Source organism: Diplotaxodon limnothrissa, linkage group LG16 (genome assembly GCF_057381915.1).
Source record: "Diplotaxodon limnothrissa isolate DT_005_m linkage group LG16, D_limnothrissa_male_GT1.1, whole genome shotgun sequence".
NCBI classification, from domain to species: Eukaryota; Metazoa; Chordata; class Actinopteri; order Cichliformes; family Cichlidae; genus Diplotaxodon; species Diplotaxodon limnothrissa.
The window spans coordinates 38,349,488-38,373,658 of record NC_140611.1 but is presented as its reverse complement, the minus strand read 5'-3'; the positions used below and the strand labels follow the sequence as shown (position 1 = coordinate 38,373,658).

The 24,171-nt window shown below is 42.0% G+C and overlaps 1 protein-coding gene across 1 annotated transcript in view; it reads left to right on the top strand.

The window, feature by feature from the left end:
- The window catches only part of LOC146616660 (partitioning defective 3 homolog B-like), a 237,406-nt gene that overhangs the window by 165,925 nt on the left and 47,310 nt on the right, over positions 1-24,171 (top strand). The window contains exon 22 of the mRNA XM_085374833.1: positions 10,605-10,722. Coding sequence (XP_085230959.1) covers positions 10,605-10,722 — 118 coding nt within the window. The remainder of the gene's footprint in view (positions 1-10,604; positions 10,723-24,171) is intronic.

The window sequence follows — 24,171 nt, the reverse complement described above, 5'->3', positions numbered from 1 at the left end:
CTGTCCTCTTCCTTTTATGCAGGGTCATAAATCACATGAAGTTCCTGTGTGTGTGTGTGTGTGTGTGTGTGTGTGTGTGTGTGTGTGTGTGTGTGTGTGTGTGTGTGTGTGTGTCTGCAGACAGAAACAAATGCTTTGCTCATTCATTGCACATAATTTTCCCTCAGGCCCTCCGTCAATAAAAAGAGCATAAGGTGAGGGACATGGATATATTTGGTGTGCGTGTCATCTGAGTGATGTTAGCTGGTTAGCTACGTATACATCCAGGGTACGTATACCTCTGCCTCTCTATATTTCCTCCAGTTCCTCCTCTTCTTCACAGGAGCACGTGCACTCACATATGTTTGGACAGATTGATCAAAGAGTGGAGGATAAGTGACGATCTGCCGGGCTCCGTGAGGTTTTTTTACTGCCTTCCATGAGCTGGAATCATATACGACCTTCAGGAAGCTGAATCCTGTCAACATAAAATACACTTTTAACATTGTAGGATATGTTTATGTGATAAAATACATGCTTCAACTCATAAAAGAGAACTGTAAACATTTATTTGAGAGAAGATGATGATGTTTTCATCTCAGTGATGAGTCTAGACTGTAAAACGTGTTTTGCTTGGTCATCAGGTGCAGTTGGCATCTCTGTTCGCTTCTCTTCTTTCACTTCCAAATGTACTCATTTAACAGTGGATGTTATGGTACCTGCTGACACAGCGTTCTTTCACATTTAGGATAGAGTATCAAGTAGAAACACTCCTACACGCACGCACACACACAGACTAGATTGTGTGTCACTCTAATGCATCCTCCTCTGCTGTACATCAGTGCAGCTTTTTAGCATAGTCTCTCCAGTGTCTCCGGTAAGCTGATAAATGACTGACTAATGACTGCATTTAGTGCGCTGGGGATTTGTTTTCTGTTAGAGGTGGACACTGAAGATTTCATCATTACACAAATATCCAGAGAGTTACTCCGACCACTTACGGCGTTACCGCAGATCTTTAATTGGCTCGGTTTTTTTTAGGGTTTGCTTAAATCTAATTTGTTCGTCACATCAGATCTTTAGCAGAGACTGTCAGCTGGATCTGCTCAGACTTGTACATGAGACATACAGTACGGTGCAAAAGTCTTGAGCCACCCTTCAGTTTTTGAAGCCAAACTTTGTAAGCTTTTCTTTTAGATGTGGCTTATTTTTCTCTCATTTTCAGTCCAGTCCTTGTACCTGACCATGTTCAGTTTAAGCCACTTAACACTGACCTGCAAGTTGTTCAACCATAACAAGGCTCCTAACTGAGGGATGAACAGACAACTCAGCAAATTACCAGTTTTAAATTAAACCTTTAGGCAGCCGAAAACATAGAATTTGTTCTCATTTCTTTAGCTGACTCTATGAAAGATGTCAGAGAGCTGTTAACAGTAAACTCGACATCTCTCAGCATGGTGTGCAGTGTGTTTAAAAAAAGAACTGAAGAAACTGGACAAATGTTGGACAAATGAAGAGGTGACAGGCCTAAAAGCTGTCTGCAGCTGAAAGGCACATCCTTAAGAATTAGTAAAAACACAAAAAGACGTGAGATGGAGCTGAGAGATGCATCTGGACCTTGAGGTAATCCTATAAATGATTATCAAAAAATGATCTCAGTGGAAGGAGACTGTCAAGGCCTTACTGAGTGACAAAAGAGAGAGAGGTGCAGCGGTGGAGGCTCTGTCATGGCTCGAGCTGCGTTTTTGTCAGTTGTGTTGACGATCTTGTTAAAACTGATGAATTACCAGCACAGAAAAGTACTACCAAATTTTAATCCACCATGTAATACTCGCTGGAAAGCATCTGCCATGATCCCAAACTCACCTGCCCGTGCTGTGAAAGCACACCTGGATAGAAACACACCTCAGCATCAGTGAAGCAGCGTGGGTCATCCTACAGAGAACAGAACAAAAGGCGGAAACAGAAGGAGCACGAGTGGAGAGAGTTCAGGCTATGTAAAGAATAAAGGTGGTCATACCAAATATTGGCAGCACATTCTGTTTTTTGCCTTTTATATCTTATTTTCATGTATGTTTACATGAGTAAATTAGGAAAATTTCAGAAAGAATTCAGAAGAATTTATTGATTCCATGTACAGCATCGGTTTATTTCCACTGATAACAAGACCGACCAGAATAACATCTCATTGTGCAACTCTATTAGATAATATATTTACAAATATAATAGAAGGAAAGATAAAAAGTGGGCTGTTAATCAATGATATAAGTGACCATTTACCAGTCTTTGCATCTTATAAATGCCATTATAAAGTGAACAACGATGGACATAAGATTATTTACAAAAGAATAAGAACAGAGAAGACCTTAAATTGTCTTAGAAATGAACTTTTAAAGCAAGATTGGAATATTGTGTATGAACAAACAGAAGTTAATAAAGCTTACGAAGGATTTTTAAGAACATTTAACACATTACTTGATAAAAACTGCCCAGTAATTGAAATCAATAGGAAACACAACTATGCAGGAAGACCATGGATGACAAAAGGACTACAAAATGCCAGCAAAAAAAAGAATACCTTATATCGAGAATTCATAAAAAAGAGAACAATAGAAACTGAAATGAAGTATAAAACTTACAAAAATAAATTAACTAATATAATGAGATCCTGTAAAAGAGAGTATTAAATTAAAAGGTTAGAACACAATAAAGATAACACAAGAGATATATGGAATGTATTAAACAGAATAATCAAAAATGAATCAAGGAATAATGATTACCCTGGGTACTTTATAGAAGGGACAAGAAGTATTAATAACATGGAAGAGATAGTAAATGGCTTTAATGAATTCTTCGTAAACATAGGGCCAAAACTGGCAGAAGAAATAAAGGTTGATGGAATAGAAAGGGACACTGGTGAAAATATTGAAAGGAATAATAGCTCAATGTTTTTAAGAGCAGTGGAAGAGAAAGAGATTTATGACATGGTTAGAGGACTTAAGAACAAAACCAGTACAGACTGGAATGATATTGATATGGTAACGGTAAAGACAGTTATTGATGGTATCGTAAAACCATTAAAATATATATTCAACTTGTCGTTTCAAAAAGGAGTTTTTCCACAAAAAATGAAAGTTGCTAAAGTTATTCCCATTTACAAAACCGGTGAAAGACATCATTTTACAAACTATAGACCAGTGTCAATACTCTCCCAGTTCTCTAAGATACTGGAAAAACTCTTCATAAAAAGATTTGACAGTTTTGTGGAAAAATATGAATTAATGACAGATAGTCAGTATGGGTTCAGAAGCAACAGATCAACAGCTTTGGCACTGATAGATTTAATGGAAAAGATAACGGAATGTATGGATAATAAGAGGTATGCGCTCGGAGTTTTCTTAGATCTAAAGAAGGCGTTTGATACTGTTAATCATGAAATTCTATTAAAAAAACTGGAAAAGTACGGGTTTAGGGGAGTGGTTTTGGAATGGTTAAAAAGCTATGTAGGGAATAGGCAACAATATGTACAAATAAATGAATATAAATCTAATTTGATGGATATAGCTTGTGGAGTACCTCAAGGTTCAGTACTGGGTCCAAAAATGTTTATTATGTACTTAAATGATATCTGCAGAGTATCGGAGATTTTAAAGTTTGTAATATTTGCAGATGACACAAATATACTGTGTTCAGGTGTGGAGTTGCCACAGGTTTTGGAAATGATCACACAGGAATTAACGATATTAAAGAAGTGGTTTGATATAAATAAATTATCATTGAATCTCGATAAAACCAAATTTATGTTGTTTGGAAACCAAAAGAAAAACATCGAAGTAGAAATATGTGTTGACAATGTATATTTAGAAAGAGTAAATGAAATAAAATTTCTTGGGGTGATCATTGACTACAAGCTCTGTTGGAAGCCACACATTACTTATGTTCGGGGGAAATTGGCACGGGGCATTGCCGTCCTGGGGAAAGCAAAGCATATGTTGGATCAGAAAGCACTGCACATTTTATACTGTGCTTTACTACTGCCATATATGAGCTACTGTGTAGAGGTCTGGGGAAACACATACAAAAGTAACACACAAACAATAACTATAATACAGAAAAGGGCCATTAGATTAATAAATAATGTAGGGTACAGGGACCATACAAATGCACTCTTTGTCAAAATGCAAGCTATTAAATTCCAAGACTTGGTGAAGCTTAAAACAGCGCAAATAATGTATAAAGTAAGAAATAAATTGCTTCCCAAAGAAATCTGTAAATTGTTCATAGAAAGAGAAGGTGGGTATAACTTAAGAGGGAAATGGAATTTAAAAATACAAAGTGCTAGAACAACTTTAAGAACTATGTCAATCTCAATTGCAGGAGTTAAATTATGGAACAGTCTAACAGAAGAAATAAAAGACAGTCAAAACATAAAACAGTTTAAAGTAAAATATAAAAACCTAATTTTAAATAAGTATAAGAATGAAGAAAACGGGGTTAACCCAGGACGGTAATGTTGCTGGTAATGGTGTTGCGGTTCTTTTTTGTTTTTTTGTTTTGTTTTGTTTTGTTGTTTTTCCATAACTTGTGTATCTGCAAATATACACATTCTGTATTTTTCATATGAAAGAAACTATACTGTGGTGGGGCTTGCTAATTTCTTGTTTTTGATTTATGTATGTTATGTTTTGTTTTACTTCATATGTTTCATATGTTTCATATGTTTCATATGTTGTTTGTTTAATTTAAGACAAAAAAAAATTAAATGAATGAGAGGTAAAACTTGAGGGGGTAGGGACAAATAAGTAAATACTTCAGCCTACTCCTTTTCAAACAAATAATGGAATGATATTTTGTAATGATTGTGAAGGCACATGTTTGAAATGTTTGAAATAAAAATGAACTGAACTGAAAATACGATGAAATGAGGTGGCTCAACACTTTTGCACAGTATGATATCACAGATTTATGAAGAGCTGCACCATTTAAACCACCTAAATATTTTATCTTGTAAAAAATATAGCTTTGAATTAAGATTGCAGCAGTGACCTTGTTTTTCATTTGCCGTTAGAGGCCCTCTCAGTGTCGGCTGAAATTACCTCCTGAACAATGGTTATTATTACGTTCTTTCCCAGGAATTAGATCACTTAGGCCACCTCTTTTCTTCTTTGCCTGCCAGCCAGACTGTCAGCGACCAACTGCGACAAACCTGATATGTGAATAAAAATATACCTGCACCTGCATTTCAAAGACGTTTCATGAACGTCTCCATCTGTGTGCGTGAGTGCTGCTGGTTGAGACACATCAAAAAGGAACAGATGTCATTTGTTAATCTGAATGCAGCCATGGCCATGAAACCCACAGAAACTGATGGAAACTTGTGGTCATGGAGCTCGTTTCTCATAATCATTTCTCACTAAAAGTGCATTGAAATTTTTTTCTTTCCATGCTATATTTTTTTACTTGAGTCATTCTGGTCATGTGCACGCATTCGTTTAGAATGTATTTTTTACATTATCAAATTATTTTGGAAAGTGTAACCTGCATAACTGTCTTTGCATTAGAATGTGCATGTTCTTTTTGTTTTCATAGTTTAATTTATATTTAATTGTGTTCTGGTTTGCAGCGTTTTGTGTTGTTTCACTTTAAATTTGTTTATAAAAGAAAAAGCTGAAAATTTAAATAGTTAAAAGTTGAAATGTAAATAGTTGTTTTTTGTATTATATGATTTATTTATTACATTTTATGTGGAGTGAATAAATAAAAGTATGTTTACGGTGGCCCCTAGACACAAAACACGTACAAACTCCAAAACATGTAAAAACCCCAAAACATGTAAAAACTCAGAAGCACGTACAAAGTCCAAAACACGTACAGAACACAACAGAAGTGCTCCAGGATGCTAGGGGGCAGTGTTGAGCTTTTGTTACCTCGTGGCTACACAAGCCAGCAAGTACCAACAACCGGATTTGTTGTGTGGTAGTAACAGGAAAATGAACTTTTTTTTTAAATTATTTGAATATATATATGAGTGCTTGTGTATAAATACACAAACAATACACATATGCTTTCAATTGTGTAATTTAAGTGATCTAGGTAGCTCTGTTTGGGAAGGTCAATTAACGCTAGAAATGTGTTTTGTAGTTTGTACATGTTTTGTCTCTAGGGGCCACCGCATATATTTATATATAAATATATATAAATAAAACCACTTTTTTACACTAGTAATTCCTTTTGCCATAATTTTATATTGTTGTTAATAATAAATAAATTAAAGCAACAAAACAACCTGAAGAGCCGGTTCGGAGCCGAAAGAGCCGGTTCTCTAAAAATCCCATCGCTAGTTAACAGTGGCTAACAGATGCTAACAGCAGCTAACAGGGGCTAACAGATGCTAACAGCAGCTAACAGATGCTAACAGGGGCTATCAGCAGCTAACAGAGCCTAAATGTAATACTACTGGCAGAGCAGCATATCCTCACTAACTCATCGATGTGTGGCTGTCATCGGTCAGGACTGAGCTTCTCTGGCTCATATTTGACTCCTTCATTAGGTTTTCCAGAGTAAATAAAGCTGGACATTTCTCTTTGATAGAACAGAACTCAGTTCACTGCAACTGGTGACTTTACTGGTTCCAATGGTAAGAAATATACCCAGTGAAACACAGAAGCAGTTTACTGTATAAATTCCATTCTGTTAACATCATTCATCACAAGCACTTTGTATGTCACATGGTTATGAAATCACACTAACTGTTTTTTGACTAAGAAGAAATGTTACACTTCTAGTACAGTGCTTCTGGTATTTGCTGTGTTGTAATTCTGTTTTTCCCACTCCGGCATCATCACTGTGGAATTTATTCCTGCCTCTGTGTCTGGACATATAAGGTCATAATTCTTACTTTTTAATCTATTTTTCTTAGCTGCGTCAGAAGACAATGGCTCATTGACGGGCTGATCTGAAAGGGCAGACAGCAAAGCAATGATTAGTCCGAAAGAAGTCTACAAAAGCATTCTTTTGAAATAAACATGCATGTATGCTTTCAGGGGTGCTTAATATTTAGTTTGTGCAATTATGAGAATATTTGAGATTTCTCACCTGGTTCAAAACCTAAAATAAGAAAATCCCAGTAAGCTAGAATAAGCAGTTTGAAGCTTTACAGAAGCACACATACTGAAATGTAGATGGGACCAGAATCCATGCATGATCTCCCAGGTTTTGTTCAAAGGAAGCCTTGAGGTGAAAGTGAGTGTGCTGCTATTTTTCGGACTTTTTAGAAATCACCTGATTTTGCATCAGTGCGGGTTTTTTCTCCTCGTACCATTTCAGTTCATGAAATTGCAAATTGTAGTCCTGATGGTGCATATGGGTACATATGTGTATGATATGACTTTCTGTATTTCCATTACGCACGGGTGAGTGAGTCTGTGTGTGTGCCTGAGCCCAGAGTTCAGTGTTGATATGCTGCATATTTCCTGTGCTGACAGAGAGAAAGCATATTCATAAAATGATTGATGTTTTTGTTTTTGCAAGAGAAAAATAAAAAAAGATGGAAAAACAGATACAGATGTAGAAAGTGACAAAGATCAAAATATTGGTCCTTGGAAGTGTGCTCACAGAAACTGAAGATATGCTTGCATGTACCCAGCTGGCTCTGTCTAATTCCTCTGTGACGCTGACCCGTTCTAGTGGACTCACTTTCAGTCAGGGAAGAAAATTGTTTGGTCGCAGGAAGAAAAGTAACTCAGAGGACGTGGCCACACCGAGGTCCTACTCCTAGCTTGTTACAGATGCCTGGCCAAGACTGTATTAACTCATCGTAACAGTTTACACAAATAGGCTTAACCGTATGAACGTTATTTTAACCAAAACCGTTAACTTTTCCAAATCTCAACAAAGTAAAATATGTCATTCATCAGTGCAGACGTCTAAGATCGCACCGCCTTAATCAGTGTGTTGCACACACATCATTGCTTGCTGGCTAGCCCCTGTGCTTCGTGGATAGTGAAATGTGAGATCAAAAAATGTGGGGTGTCTGTATCTCAGGTGGTAACCACTGGCTACTAACCGGAACCAGCCAGTGGTTGGTGGTTCGATCCCAGTCTCCTCCAGTCTGCATGGGCAAGATACTAACCCCATGTTCCCTCCGATGCATCCATCGGAGTGTGAATGTGTATGAATGTTAGATAGGGAGCACTTAACAGTCTGTGTGATTGGGTGAATGAATTCGTTGTGTAAAGCGCTGAGTGCTCAGAGTAGAAAAGCGCTGTATAAGAACCAGTCCATTTACCATCAAGGGGGTAAAGGACCATCTCAGGGTGATAAGCAACCACATATCCCCGGCCAACCTCAACTGTGACTTTTTATTTGACGAATTTAAGAAAAATCCAATGTAGCCACTTAAAACTGCCCCTCAGCCTAAATCCACAGTGTCCTTGTTGTTGCAGCACATGTAGCGTCCCCACTGATTTTCCCTTTTCTGCTACAGGTTAACGTGTGAATGCTTGTCAGTGCTGTATTTCTCTCCAGTGTAACAGTGTCAAATCTCATTTTCTCAGCTGAGATTAAATTAAATTAATATTGTACTTGTAGCCGGACTAGAAGACAAGTGTTCATTTGGGATGGTGTGTTTTTCCTCATTGATCATCAGGACGGCCATCTGATGATGATGATGTCTTTATCCTGTCTTCCTTCTCTCACCCCACCCGGTCGCTGCAAATAGCCCCGCCCCTCCCTGAGCCTGGTTCTGCCGGAGGTTTCTTCCTGTTAAAAGGGAGTTTTTCCTTCCCACTGTCGCCACAGTGCTTGCTCATAGGGGGTCATATGATTGTTGGCTTTCTCTCTGTATGTATTTGTGGTGAAATTAAGGCACAACGGGACCACAGATCTGCATTTTGAGCCATCTTTATTCACCTTTGTCACACCACCACAACAACTCCTGAGTCCCCGTGTTTTAACACGGTAGGCGTGATTGCGGATGCCGTGCAGGTGCGTCCACACGGCACCGCAAACCACGCCCCACCACAGTATTATTGTATGATCTACCTTACAGTATAAACCAACTGTTGTTGTGATTTGGTGCTATATAAGTAACATTGACCTGAATTGAACAGGCTATTGTGTTACATTAATGGAAATTCTGAGAAAGTGTAATAACTGTATAATTCAGCAGTTTGTGCTTATACAAGCCTGGAAGCATCAGAATGAACACGAAACAGTTCTTATAGTTTTGTATGTTATAATTAGTTTTTATTTTATTTTGACTTTTTGTTTTTAATTCAGTTTTGTTTCAGTTTTGTTTCCAGAGCAGATTTTCTTGTTTCTGTTTAGTTTTTATTATTTTCAGTCTTAGTTTTAGTCTTTTCCATATGGAGAGAATTTGTCAGATGCGAGATTTAAGAAAGAATTCTTACATTTAAGAAATGTAAGAAATGTGTTATTGTAGGGTCTACCTTACGATATAAAGCACCTTGAGGCGACTGTTGTTGTGATGTGGTGCTGTTTGAATAAAATAAAATTGAATTGATGTCATTTAGTGTTATATGTATTGAGTCACTCCATCTCAAATCATCACATAGACTGTATTCTGCTCGGCCACCTCTGATTTACCTGGAAATTGTACAGTATAGATATAATGGTTGCTGATGAGTTTTTGCTTCATACATCAAATACTTAATCAAGATATTTACCTTTTTTTTTTAATGTCCATCAATCCAGTCTCAGGTCTTTGTTTTCATACTGAGCTAATATTCGAACATGAATATCTTACATGGAAAAAAGAATAAAACCGATGATGTAAAGTTTCCTGAAATTCTACTAAAACTGACAGAAGGAGGCTGGTGTAGTGTTTGTGAATAGGAAATCGTTGCATTTCAGAGTAATTCAAAATAAAAGTACTTTTTGACATTAAATTCTTGGTCACAAAAATGAAGAAGGAAAACTTTTCATTCAGTTTCTGAGTTGGATCGGCAAATGTGACAAATTGTAAAAAATAAAAATAAAAAATCTGTTTTTTGCGAGTTGAAGAAAATTCTGGAGCTTCCAGATGGTGCTCTAATTATAACTGAGAAAATAATTTTGTTAAATATATGCATGTTTTTTCATATTGGGATCCACTCTGTAGGCGTGCAAACAGCCTCAGAGGAGTCTCATAATTCAGGTTTCAATACAGTATTAAAAGCGCGACATGCTAAAGGCGGGCTGAGCATTCACAATAAAAACATCTGTATCCAAATCTCAGACTAACATTTCTGACTTATGAGAAAACTCGAATCTGTTTATTGAACTTTCTGACAAATTAAGTTAATTATCAGTTTGTGCATATGAATTTGTATCATTTTGCCTAAATGTGGCATTTTTGTAAGATTTATTCTGGGTTTACAGAAAACACACTGATGAAGAAATCTCCAAAACACACTCAAACTCACGTACTGAGTGTGATACAGTTGGCAGTACAGGGTTAGCATCCATACATCCCACAGTTATGCTCATTATTTTCCAATAAGAGTCTCTTACTCTGTTATGTTGGCATATCTGTTTGCAATAATCATCTAAAGCCTTGTTTCCTTTTGCTTTTGTTTTCTGTGTGCGTGCGTGTGTGTGTGTGTGTGTCTGTGTGTGTGTGGCAGTATGGACCGGATCCAGCAGCTGAGACGAGAATACCAGCAAGCTAGAAGAGAAGGAATGGTGCCGCCATATGAAGAGTTGGACCCACGCCGCAGAGGCCATGAAAACGACCCACACAGGGTAAGCAGCACAGTGACGCTCACACACACACACACAGAGATCACAGTGCTGTGTGTGTGAGGTTTCTTATTCTCTATCAGAATGATCACTGCTTTTATTGCGCCTGTCAAGTGATGAAGGCCCTTTAGCTGTCAGTCGCAAGGTGCTCTTTGACGTGAACGGCTCCCGTGGGCATTGAGCCGATGGGACTGATATGATCCACTTTTCACGAGGATGACACACACGGAGGAGATAAGTAGAGGTTTTATGCGCTTGTCGTTCGGCAGGTAGTGTTTTTCAAATCACAAATTCACATCCAGGCACAATCACGTCTGCGCTCAGATTGGCTGAGTCACGCTGGAAGACGCCGAGGAGCACGTCTGCGATGCCGTAATAATGTTAAATTATTAATGTGCTAACAAGAACTCAACCTCCCACGTTAGCACCAGGTGTCACCCTGCAATGACTGCGCTCGCCACCGTTGCAAATGAAGCGCATGCAAATATGTTGTGGACTGAACAAAGCTGCTGGTTTAGACGATACGGTTCTGCTTTCTTTCCTGCTCCTTTAGCTCCTTGTGCAGTAACTGTCTGATTATACAGGTGCTGCAAGTTTTAACAGTTTAACAAAAATAATAATAATTTTGATCCTGCAAAATCAGCTGCATGTTTCAAATGAAAGAGGCCTAAATGAGTAGATTATTTTAACTAATACTCACAACTAATGTCTGGATGAGTAAACCTGAGATCCCAGAGTGAGCTCAGTGGATCGCGTCCCCGACTGCTGTTACTAACATCCAGAAACACGACGCACAGAGTGGGAAACAAGCCAGAGGCCCGTCGCTGGACCGAGGAGCTGAAATTAATCTGCTATAACAAACGGATAGGTTTATTGCAGCAATCACAGTTTAACTGCCGGACCGTGAACTCCTCGAGTCTGCTCATTGAGGCCGAGTCAGAAGCTTTACTTCTGTGTACACAGACGCTGTCAACATTCATTACAGCCAGCTTAAAACATAAAAAGGATAATTAATACATGCAGTCGGGCTGGGCGATGTCACGACTACGAGGTGACACATTAACCACATCTGCGTGTGGGTGTGTGCGTGGGAAAATGTAAAGATCCGGGCGGTATTGCGTTTGGCACCGTCCCCTATGGGCGGCGCGGCGCTGCAGTGGTTAGCGCCGCTGCCTCACAGCCGGAGAGGTTTGAACCCGCTCATCATCCGTGGCCTCTCTCCCCGGAGTGTGCCTTCTTCTCGCTGTGCCTGTTTTCCAGTCCGTTTGCAGCTTTAGTTGGACAGACGCTTTAGGAAATGCCCGGGTGGATCATTTGGAACAAAAACAAGCTGATAATAAAAGTTTGTTTTAAAGTTATTTTTTAGAAATCTGTGACTTTTTAAAGTAATGAAATTACCATGATTGATTAGGAATTTGATCGCCTGTGTCACTGCATCTAAACAGCTTGCTTATCCAGACTTATGCTCGGCTCCCGCTTTAATTCACATCTAAAAGTAATTTGGTTTGTGACCCGCCGGGGGCAATCGTCTTTCCCCTCCGATCGATAGCCTCGCATTACACTCTTCCCTGCCTCCAAATAAGAAAACTTTGTCGCCGTTTATATCGCAGAGCGTGAGAGCAATTAGCATGCTTCAGAGGTGCAAATGAAGTTTGAAGTGTGAAAGTTGGAAGGAAGACCAGTAGCGGTTGCCACGGCACCTAACGAGCCTCTCTCATTACGGATGATGCATTTATTAATTAAAGCATAAGCGATTTTTTACCTGACTGGCTCTCTGTCGCATGATTGGGGAGAGAATAATGCTTATGGAGGCGAGCTGGTGGCTAATTCAGCTCCACTTCTCTTGGTTTGTTTTTCTTCGTCTGATGTGTGTTTTTATAGGATTGGCTGAGTGGCTTTGAGAAGTAAACAAAATGAAAAGTAAAGTGTGGAGCGGCCGAGACCAAAAACACTGATAAAGGCAGAGAGAGAGAGAGAGTGCCCATCTTGCATTTTTGCCACAGTGGGCTCGACGTGTTTCCTCTTCTCCTTTTTCCCCCTATGGCTCCATTACCATTTCACTGATTCATGGTTATGGGTTAGCTGTCTCCGCTAGCAAAATTATGTTTTGCTAAAAACAATTATCAAGCAACAAAAGCCACACCACAAGTGAGCGCATTGTGTGTGTGTGTGTGTGTGTGTGTGTGTGTGTGTGTGTGTGTGTGTGTGTTTTGGAAGACAACAACAGACTTTCTCCCTAAGGAGACGGGGAACTAAATCAACAGGGCGCTGTTGTGTTGTCCCACACACACACATTTACACACAGTTATTCACACAGAGTACTGTACACAAGCCAATTGTTATGGTGGGTGGTGTGACACCGACTTTATTATTAGATTAAATTATAATGAGCAACCACCAGATAGTTTTGCCGTACTTTGGGTTTACATATGCGTGCTCATTTACAGTCAGTCGTTTAATTACTAATGTTGTTTTGTTATGTGAGGCAGAACAAAACGACCTCAGGTTTCAAATTTAAATCTGCCTACTCACTGAGCTGGTTTGTTTTCCTACCGGTGTAACCTCATCGCCGTATGGCGTTATTTTTGTGCCACTATTCTGAGCGCACGTAAAAAAAATTTGAGTGCACGTAAAAAAAAAATTGCAGGTGCAAGTGTTGCATTTTGAAGAGAAATTTATTTTGAGCGAAGAAAAGCTGAATTTGAGTGAACAAAATTCATTGCTGCATGCAAAAAATGTATTTCAGTGTTTGCTGTTATCCACGCACACACACACACACACACAACAGCAGCCCCTCTCGCTCAGTTTTTGCATTTGCGCTCGCTCGCAATGTGTTGCTCGCGCTCTCAACATTTCTGCCCGTGCGCGCTCAACTCTTTGTGTACACCGTTATATTTGTGCCACAAAACCAGCCAATCACAGACTTGGATGCAAAAATATCTGATTGGCTGTTCTGGTCTCCAATCAGCTCGAAATGACGAAATGCAATATCCCAGAATCCATTTCATCCAAAACTCAAAGGAGGCAGTGGCGGAGGAACACAGAGTGGCGGAGTTTGAAATATTACTCTGTCTGGGTCACAAAATAAACTTTTAAGATATTTTCATGCGAGAATGTTGCTGTGTAAACTTCAAATGTCTGCTCGATTCATCAAGACATCACATATTTGCAAAAGTGCTCTAACGTTTTCGGAGATGCCTGTTGATGGAGTCCATCAGCGAATAGTTTCAATTCACAGGTGCAGCAATTCTTTAACACGCGCACGTAAATTCTGCAGATTTCATTTTTGTGTCAAGGTCAGACCAAAATCAGTAACGACTTCATGTTACCCACAAGGTTTTTATGGATCATCTTCAATCTTCACAACAACACATTTGGCTTGGGGGGACACGAGTACCTTTGTTAGCTAGGTTAGCACCTTCATTGTTAGCGTCCAGGGTCAAAGTTGACCTTGGAAAAATCCATAAGGAGTAATATGTCATATGAAAGGGCGTGAGGAGAGCTGTACAACAGACTTTTTATTTTTCCAATACAACGCCCTATGATGGCACAATCACACCATAACATCAAACATGAAGTTTTAGTTTCACCCGTGTCTTTCGGGGTGTACTCTGAGTGTGTTTGCTGTGTAACAGTGGAAATACTGACAGCTGTCACTGCTTTAATGATAACAAACTGTTGGATTATAAGACAAGCTGTGACTCCTCTGCGCTCCCAATAAAGCAGCTCATTGTAAAGCATCACTGCTTTAAAAGTGGCCAATCACTTTTGACGTAAATATAATTCATATAAAGGTCCGATCCTTCATTTAGAGGCAAACGGGAGACCGGAGATGTGGGCAGGATGGCCTCTGTGACCTGTGATGTAACCTGGATTTAATCCACGCTTTGGAAACGTGCTGTAACATTTTTAAACCACCTGTAAATGTAACATGTAGCCAGTGCAGCTGCGCTGAAACAGCAGCGATGTGAGAAAGAGTGGGTGTGGACAGGCCTGATAAAGGGGTGGATTACAGTCTGCAGTCCTTCCTGTATTCTGATATTTTTTATATTTATATTAGAAAAGGGCACAGCCTCTGCTGGTTTGATGCTCGTTTATCACCATAATCTCGTGCTTTGTCCATTCTGTGGTTCTAAACACTATTAATTTATTTCCATATTCTTATAAATGTTATTCATGACTATGAGGTAAAATGAAGAAAAATCCCCCGCTGCTGACTTTCCCCCTCAAACAAACACACTGATTCGTTTATCTGCACAAATTTGTATCTTTGTCGTCCTTTCTGTTTCTTCCTTCTCGTTCGTGTAACGTCTAAAATTGTCCGTTTCCTGCCGATCGTCCCCGCTGTGCCGGTGCAAATGTGCTTCCTGAAGCTTGACATTTGCAGAAGTTTGTGCTAAATTTGACACAGTCCTCTATTTCCTGCACTCCCTGAAAATGCCTGTCAAATTCTGTAACTGCTGAGCTCATCCACTTCTCTGATGATGACTCTATCCTCTTCGTCACAGTTGCTAGGCAATGCGGTTCACTTGCATTTGCCTTTTTAATTTCGTGTTCGTTGCGCCGACTTGACAGGCTTGAGTTGCAGCTGTAGCTGCATTCTTGTGTGCGAGCTGAACTTCAGCTTCATCTTATTAACCGTGCTGGGGCGGAGGGAGCCGTCCACTCTGGATTTGGGGTATTTTGAGGTCTGTTGGTGTTAAAGTTTTTTTTGCCAGAACAGATCGATTTTCTGCCTTTGATCAAACCGAACAGCAAGTCCTGTTATCGGTTAGACGTTTAGCTTCTTTGTAGGTTTATTTCTTTACTTTCCTTTGAATAGAATTATTTGCAGGTAATATTTAAAGGAGAGGTCACTGTTACCTTTAACAGCTTCAGCGAGACACATGGAGCAGATTCAGTTTTATTGTTATTGGCAGCAAAGATCAAAAGTGAAAAAAGCTCATGAAAAATTGCTCATCTATGAATGTTGCCCGTGCACGTGTATAATAGGACTTTTTATCATATCCTGTTGATGCAGCCCGAGTTCCCTCTACTCTTAGAACCATGTCCGGTCCTGTACATAGACAGGGGCGTCTGTGTGTGTTTGTGGGTGTGGGCGAGCGTGTTTTGTGCGATTGTTTGTCTTTTTTGGTTCAAGGTTCCAGTCCTCTGAACTGCCTCCAGGATTTTCTCCAACCTCGTCAGAAAAAGGCGCACCATTGTGTGATTCACAGTAGAATTTGGGAAAATCCCAGCGCAGTAATTCCCAGAACCTTTCCCACATAAAAACACATCTTGTTTTTTGGCCCATCCTACGTTCACTCTGTCTGCCGCTTTCTCACTTTTACTTATTTGTCTGACACCTCGACTCTTGTTTGTAGCATCAGGTGGGAATTAAACCCACCGTCCATTTCAAAGAAATCAGGAAGATTTGGGCAGTTTGGGGTTTTCCCCACATTTAACCTCCAAGTTATCCTGAGCCTGTCCTTAGCAGACAGAAGCTTTAAACAGGTCACAAACGCTGGGACGTAGACACACATTAACAACCTTTTTCACCGTGTTAAGACACTTTAATGGCACGATGTGGGAAAATGTGTCACGTTAGTCACGAGTTTCAGACGCCTGACTAACATAAACACAGTTTCCCTGCTGTGGAGGCAGCGTGAACAGAGCATGTTTGTCACGGTCTGGCTGGGGCAGACCGTATGTGTTGCAGAGGAGGACTCAAACGCAGACCAAAACGTGGTGTGGATTAACAAAACAAGCCGTTTATTGAGGTTAGCAACGAGGGTACAAAATAATAGGGCATCGGTGAAAACTAAACAATAACCTAAACTGGGTGAACTAATAACAAAACATGAAAAACCTTAACCATAGTGAACTGACATGGGTACCTGGAGATGAGACATGGATGAGCAGACGACCTGACAATGGCATGCAGAAAACAAAGGGCTTAAATACATACATGAGGTGATCAGGGGAGGTGGAGACACATGGGGGAAACAGGACCAGGAGAGGAAAGCTAAATACAATAAACAAAGAACACATGACATTGTCAGAATAAAACAGGAAATACTAAAACTAAAACATGACAACACAACTTAACAGACCTAATATGTGATGAATAAATACAAAACCCCAAAACATAGAAAACCCAGGAACAATAACTGCCTAAACTAAAGGCAGATAGGAAATAACACAAACTAAATCACATAACAAAATGAGACAAATACAAACATGAACTCAGAGCGCTGGGTCAGAGACCCAGCCTGTGACAGAGCCCCCCCCTCAAGGGCGGATTCCAGACGCCCAAAACCTCGAAAAACAAAACCAAAAACAACCCACCAAGGGCAGGCGGTGGGGGTCCAGGACGGAGGGCCAGAAACAAGGCCAAAAAAACCAAAATGTCCATCAAAATCACAGGAGCACAGGGAACAGTTCATGACTCCTCAGGGGGCCGACCCGGAGGGTGACGGTCCAGAAAATCATAGTTCATGTGATCAGGGGGCCGGCCCGGAGGCCGACGGCACAGAAGTCCATGGTCGAACAGTTCCGGGGGCCGTCCGTGCGGACGGCAACGGCGTAGAAACAGTTCAGGCGGCCGACCCCGATGGCAACGATGTCCAGCTGATGGCCCGGAAAGCGGCTGGCGATTCCGAAGGGCAAAACGTGGCGTGGGCGGCAGCAACACAGCCGCAGGACCAGGCGAGGCCGACACAGAAGCAGAGGCTGAAGCCGGACCAGACGAGGCAGATGCCGGACCAGGCGTAGCACAGGCCGCACCAGGCGTAGCACAGGCCGCACCAGGCGTAGCACAGGCCGCACCAGGCGTAGCACAGGCCGCACCAGGCGTAGCACAGGCCGCACCAGGCGAAGACGAAGGCTCTGATGAAGCCGCACCAGGCGAAGACGAAGGCTCTGATGAAGCCGCACCAGGCGAAGACGAAGGCTCTGATGAAGCCGCACCAGGCGAAGCACAGGCTGGAGCTGCAGCAGGCGAAGCACAGGCTGGAGCTGCAGCAGGCGAAGCAGAAGCAGAAGGTGGCTGGACGAGCTCCTCGGGCCCTCCAGCAGACGTGGCATGAGGCTGGTGCGGTTCTCCTGAACCCCCAGCTGACGAGGCGTGAGGCTGGACGGGCTCCTCGGGCCCTCCAGCTGACGTGGCATGAGGCTGGATGGGCTCCTCGGGCCCTCCAGCTGACGTGGCATGAGGCTGGATGGGCTCCTCGGGCCCTCCAGCAGACGAAACTTGAAGCCGGCTGGGTTCACCCGAACCCCCAGCAGACGAAACTTGAAGCCGGCTGGGTTCTCCTGAACCTCCAGCAGACAAAACATGAAGCTGGCCGGGTTCTCCTGAACCTCCAGCAGACGAAGCATGAAGCTGGCTGGGTTCTCCTGAACCTCCAGCAGACAAAACATGAAGCTGGCCGGGTTCTCCTGAACCTCCAGCAAACGAAGCATGAAGCTGGCTGGGTTCTCCTGAACCTCCAGCAAACGAAGCATGAAGCTGGCTGGGTTCTCCTGAACCCCCAGCAGACGAAGCATGAAGCTGGCTGGATTCTCCTGAACCCCCAGCAGACGAAGCATGAAGCTGGCTGGGTTCTCCTGAACCTCCAGCAGACGAAGCATGAAGCTGGCTGGGTTCTCCTGAACCTCCAGCAAACGAAGCATGAAGCTGGCTGGATTCTCCTGAACCCCCAGCAGACGAAGCATGAAGCTGGCTGGGTTCTCCTGAACCTCCAGCAAACGAGGCATGAAGCTGGGTGGATTCTCCTGAACCTCCAGCAGACGAAGCATGACCAGCAGGTGTAGAGACCACCGGCTGGACAGAAGGCTGAGCAGGTGATGGAGCGAATGACTGAGCTGAACAATGGGGAGCTGGCTGAGCTGCACAGTGGGCTAAGGGCTGAGCTAACGGAAACACAGGAAAATGAACTATTGACTGGGCTGCTAACAGAGCTAATGACTGAGCTATAGACTGAAAAGCATGCAGTAGTGATGGTGGTGTTGGTTGCGGACTGAATTCTCCTGAGCCTTCAGTAGAAACAGGAACGGGTGCAGGCACCTGCTGGACACTAGCCACTCCCACCCGAGGAGTAGGTACGGGTGCGGAGACAGGCTGTATCCTGGCTGACCTCACCCTGGGGACCGGCATGGGTGGACTGGTTCACAGCCCCCCTCACCCCGGAAGCCGGGACAGGCACCGGCAACGGCTGGGCAACTGCCCTTCCCACCCGAGGAGCTGGTACGGGTGCAGAAACGGACAGAGCCTCAGCTGGCCTGGAAACCAGAGCAGGGACCAGCTGGGCCTCAGACTCCCTCACCCGAGGAACTGGTACGGGTGCAGGGGTACGCTGGGCCCGAGCTGCCCTGGCAGCAGAAACACGAACAGGCAAAGGAGCAGGCTCAGAAAAAACAGTCTTAGAAACGGTAGGCTTAGGGTTAATATGTATTGGGTCGACAAAAACAGACCTAGCAAAAATGAATCCGCCGTCCACTTCATGTTTAGCAGTCTTAGTATTAGCAGTCCTTGGGTTAACGGTCTTAGAGTGAGCTGACTTGGGGATGATTGAACCAGACTTAACAAAACCTGAACTGAGTGTTGTAGACCTGGTAGAAGTGTTAACAGTTTTTCCTTTAACCGCATGTGCAGACTTAAGCGAGCGGGAATTGTCTTTCATCCCTCCCTGCGTAGAGGGAGTAAAACAAAACGGATCCTCCCAGTCCACGTCGTCATCCATAAGGGAAATTCCCCATGGATCGGAAGTGAGCCGATTGTTGTTAATGTCAGACGGGACGTGAGAATAAAAGTCATTTTCACTCACCACCGTGAGCTGCTCAGCGATGTCCGGTTTATGGCGGCGTGCGCGCCGCTTCCTGCGAGTGGAGGAAGCCGGCGGAGCGAGCGACTGAGCCCCTGGTGCACAGAATGGTGACACCGAGGCTGGAGCGTGAGCGCCTGAAGCCACACGGAGGACTCCCACCTGAAGCGAGCGAGGCTTAGATGCAGGCAGCGCAACAGGCGGGGACTTTCGGCAGCTCTTGGGACCTCCGAGAGCTAGCCGAGTCCCGTGGAAAATGCGCTCGTAGTCGGGGGTACGCCACGGCTTCCAGCGGAGCTCCTCCTCCAGCTGGGCGAAGGCTGCCTCCCGACGCTCGTAAAGCTCGCGGTCTGCTGAGTCCATAGTGGTCAGGTCGTACTGTCACGGTCTGGCTGGGGCAGACCGTATGTGTTGCAGAGGAGGACTCAAACGCAGACCAAAACGTGGTGTGGATTAACAAAACAAGCCGTTTATTGAGGTTAGCAACGAGGGTACAAAATAATAGGGCATCGGTGAAAACTAAACAATAACCTAAACTGGGTGAACTAATAACAAAACATGAAAAACCTTAACCATAGTGAACTGACATGGGTACCTGGAGATGAGACATGGATGAGCAGACGACCTGACAATGGCATGCAGAAAACAAAGGGCTTAAATACATACATGAGGTGATCAGGGGAGGTGGAGACACATGGGGGAAACAGGACCAGGAGAGGAAAGCTAAATACAATAAACAAAGAACACATGACATTGTCAGAATAAAACAGGAAATACTAAAACTAAAACATGACAACACAACTTAACAGACCTAATATGTGATGAATAAATACAAAACCCCAAAACATAGAAAACCCAGGAACAATAACTGCCTAAACTAAAGGCAGATAGGAAATAACACAAACTAAATCACATAACAAAATGAGACAAATACAAACATGAACTCAGAGCGCTGGGTCAGAGACCCAGCCTGTGACAATGTTAGTGAAATACTTCCTCCCAAGTTTAAAGTGTTAATAACAGATCTCTGCTTTCACACGTAAACGTTTATAAATCCCACTTTCTGTGATCCAGGTCCATCAGGAAGACCTGCAGTCAGTCACCAGTCGGCCTGTTACATGTTCAAGTCACCCAGGTTATTATAGGAAACTAACCTAGATGAGAAAATATTCTAGTTGACTAAAATAAAAGTTATATAGAAGCATAGAGAGGGAGTGGTGTTAAATCTCTGCCATGTTTTTATTGTAACATCTGTACCAGTTTTCTTAATCCTCACCTCTGACATGTCTCCCACACAATAACAATTCAAATGACTAAAACTAACTAAAAAACAAATAAAAAATTTTCAATCAATTAAATAAAATCCACTTTGTAAACTGAGCTGAATTAAAAACAAAACATCAAAAATAAAAGAAAAACTAATTATGATAAATGGACTGATTCTTAGGTATTAATGTTTTACTCGAACACTCAAAGCGTTTTATCAAATTTTATCTCCAAATGAAACTTCAGATTTTGGCCTGATGAATAAATCACAACCACCAGAATCCAACATCGAGTCCATCGTGTCGTCACCCTTCAGAATTTTGTGTTTGTCCTTTCACAGTCGTGTCAGGGCATGACTCTGTACTAACACACACACCTTCCCTTTGGGACCTTGAAACGCTTCATTTTAGAAATTATAAACAGGAAATGTTCGTGTTTCCTTGAGTGTTGTATAGGAGATACCCCAAAACCTCTGTTAGTGAGAACGAACAGCACTAAACCTTGTAGCAGAGAGTCGGCAGGGTTAAGAGAGATGCTCGGAGCTCCTCATCCCTCCTGCATCTTCTTCCTCCTAATATAATTTTCTATCACATTCAGTTCGGTTCATGGCCTTTGAGCATGTTTTCTCTCTAAACCTCAATATTTCCCTTTTTTCCACTTTAATAAGAGGTGCATCGTTTTTTTTCTATTAAATATGACATTGAGAAATAAAATGCTCTTGTCGGTGGGTTGAGTTGATCAATAGGTCCATCTATTTAGACTCATCTCCAAGCAATTGGACACGGTGGAATATGGAAACACAGTTGTGCTGTTCTGCATCCTGACTGAGCCACGGCTAAGTCCTGATACCTGAACGCTGCACTGCTGCTAGCAGACACTGTGATAACTGAAGGAAAGGAGTTTAAGGGGGTGTCGTTTCTACATCTGCACGAATAAATCCACATCAAAAGACATGCACGGAAAATAACGTGCATGCATCGATGCCAAAAATCTATATTCAAACATGGAAAAAGACATAAGTAACACATGCAGGCAGTTTCAGGAGCAGTCGTGCTATTGCATGCTGCACATAGACACTCTGCCTAGTGCTTATATTAAAACCACAGGTGGTTTTCTCTTGGAAAAACACATAAAGTGACGGACAAGAAGCCGCTGGAGAGGACGCGGAGACCACGGTAAAAAGCTTCATCAAAACCCACCTGAAGCTGCCGGAGGACACTGTGAAGAACATCGTCTTCGATCGGGTACATCGCCTCGGCCCCATTCGGGCTACGGCCGGGAGACCACGTCCTATCGTGGCCAAATTCGGCCACTTCAAACAAAAGCAACATGTGAAAAGCCGCGGCAGGGAATTAAAAGGAACGGACTTCAGCGTGAACGACCAGTTCCCCAAAGAGATCTTGGAACGACGCAGGGTCCTCTTCCCAATCCGACGCGGCTTCATCCAGAAGGGCTCCCGCGCTGTCATCGCTGTGGACCGGCTGTACGTGGACGGACAGCTCCACCGCGACCCCAACATCACTCCGTGGCTGTATTAACCTCACACCAGATAAGAATCAGCTACACCATTTCCCTATCCACTCACACTAACTTGCATTAACATCTGTTTAACTTACCAGTATCAAATCGCATCTTAAAGTGTGATTTCATAGCAGAATTAACACCGTCACTCTCCGTCAGTGATTTAATTGGAATGTTTACGTTTTGTTTCTGTTTTTTTTTCTTCTCGTTTTTTTTTTTTTTTTTTTTTTCCTCCTCTCTTTCCCCCCCTCTTGGTTTTATGCTGCTCACCCCTGTCCTTGGTTTCTTTCTTTATTCCTTTCACTGCCTCGATCACCTGCTTCGACACTCATCCACAAACATCCTTTATTTCGACACATACGCACCATGCGCTCAACGGCAGCACATTTACATCAGTCAGACAGCGCACACAGTCATATAAGATACACACACTTAAGCCAAGCCTACTCATATTAGTAACTATGCATACACAAAGTCAGACTCAGGGAGCATCTCGCCACACATTTTTTCTCTCTCTCCTTCTCTTTATTTATGAACAAGTGACGTATTCTCTCCACCTGTCTAAGCGACGCACACAGCATACATCCCTAGTTATACACAAACATCTATGGGTACACTGAGGTTCATTACATGGAATATAAATGGAGCTGGCTCCAGAGAAAAGAGGTTAAAAATATTTAACCAACTCAAAAAACTACAGGCAGATGTTGTCCTATTACAAGAGACCCACAGACCTCTTAGAGGTTCGAATGAACTTAAAACACCTGAGTTTCCTAATGTGTTCTCAGCTTGTTATAATTCTAGACAAAGGGGAGTAGCAATTTTAATACATAAAAATATTAATTTCACAGTACTCGATACAGTTATAGATCCAGAGGGCAGATTCTTAATCATTAAACTATCTATACGTGATAAAAAGCTATGTATTGCAAGTGTATATGGTCCAAATGTTGATGATCCCTCATTCTTTCACGGTTTTTTCAGTGCACTCTCTGAACACTTAGATGGCACACTTGTTCTTGGAGGCGACCTCAACCTTGGACTAAATGAAGACATGGATAGGCTCAATACAGCGGGAACTCAGCGTAATTGGCAGTCCACAAATATAATCAAACAATATATGAGCGACTTTGGTCTTTGCGATGCATGGCGCTCCCTTCACCCCACCAGTAAGGAATATACTTTTTTCTCACATGTCCATCACTCCTACTCTCGTCTGGATTATTTTTTGGTCAGCAGCTCACTGCTGAACGACATTTCAGACACTGAGATTCACCCTATAGCTGTCAGCGATCATGGTCCTGTATCTTTAACACTAATGCACAAGAATAATACTACGCCAAGTAAAAACTGGAGATTTAATATATCACTACTTAAAGATGAAGACTTTATTAAATATTTTAAAAAAGAGTGGACTTCATATTTGAACTATAATGACACTCCCGAAACATCAGCTTCTGTTCTATGGGAAGCAGGGAAAGCTGTGATGAGAGGTAAAATAATTTCTTTCTCATCACATAAAAAGAAAAAAGAAAACAAAAATATTCAGGAATTAGAAAAAAACATCAAATCACTAGAAGAAGCCTACGCGTCCCACCAAGATCAGGAAACATTGAACAAAATACGCAAAACAAAACTAGAATTAAATGAGATAATTGATAAAAAAACAAAATTCTTAGTACAAAGACTACGCCTACAAAATTATGAACATGGTAATAAATCCGGTCAATTTCTAGCAAACCAGCTAAAAATAAATAAAGAAAAAACAACTATATGTGCTGTTCAAGATTCATCTGGGAACACATTATATGAACCGATACAAATAAACAACATTTTCAGGGATTTCTATAAAACGTTGTAT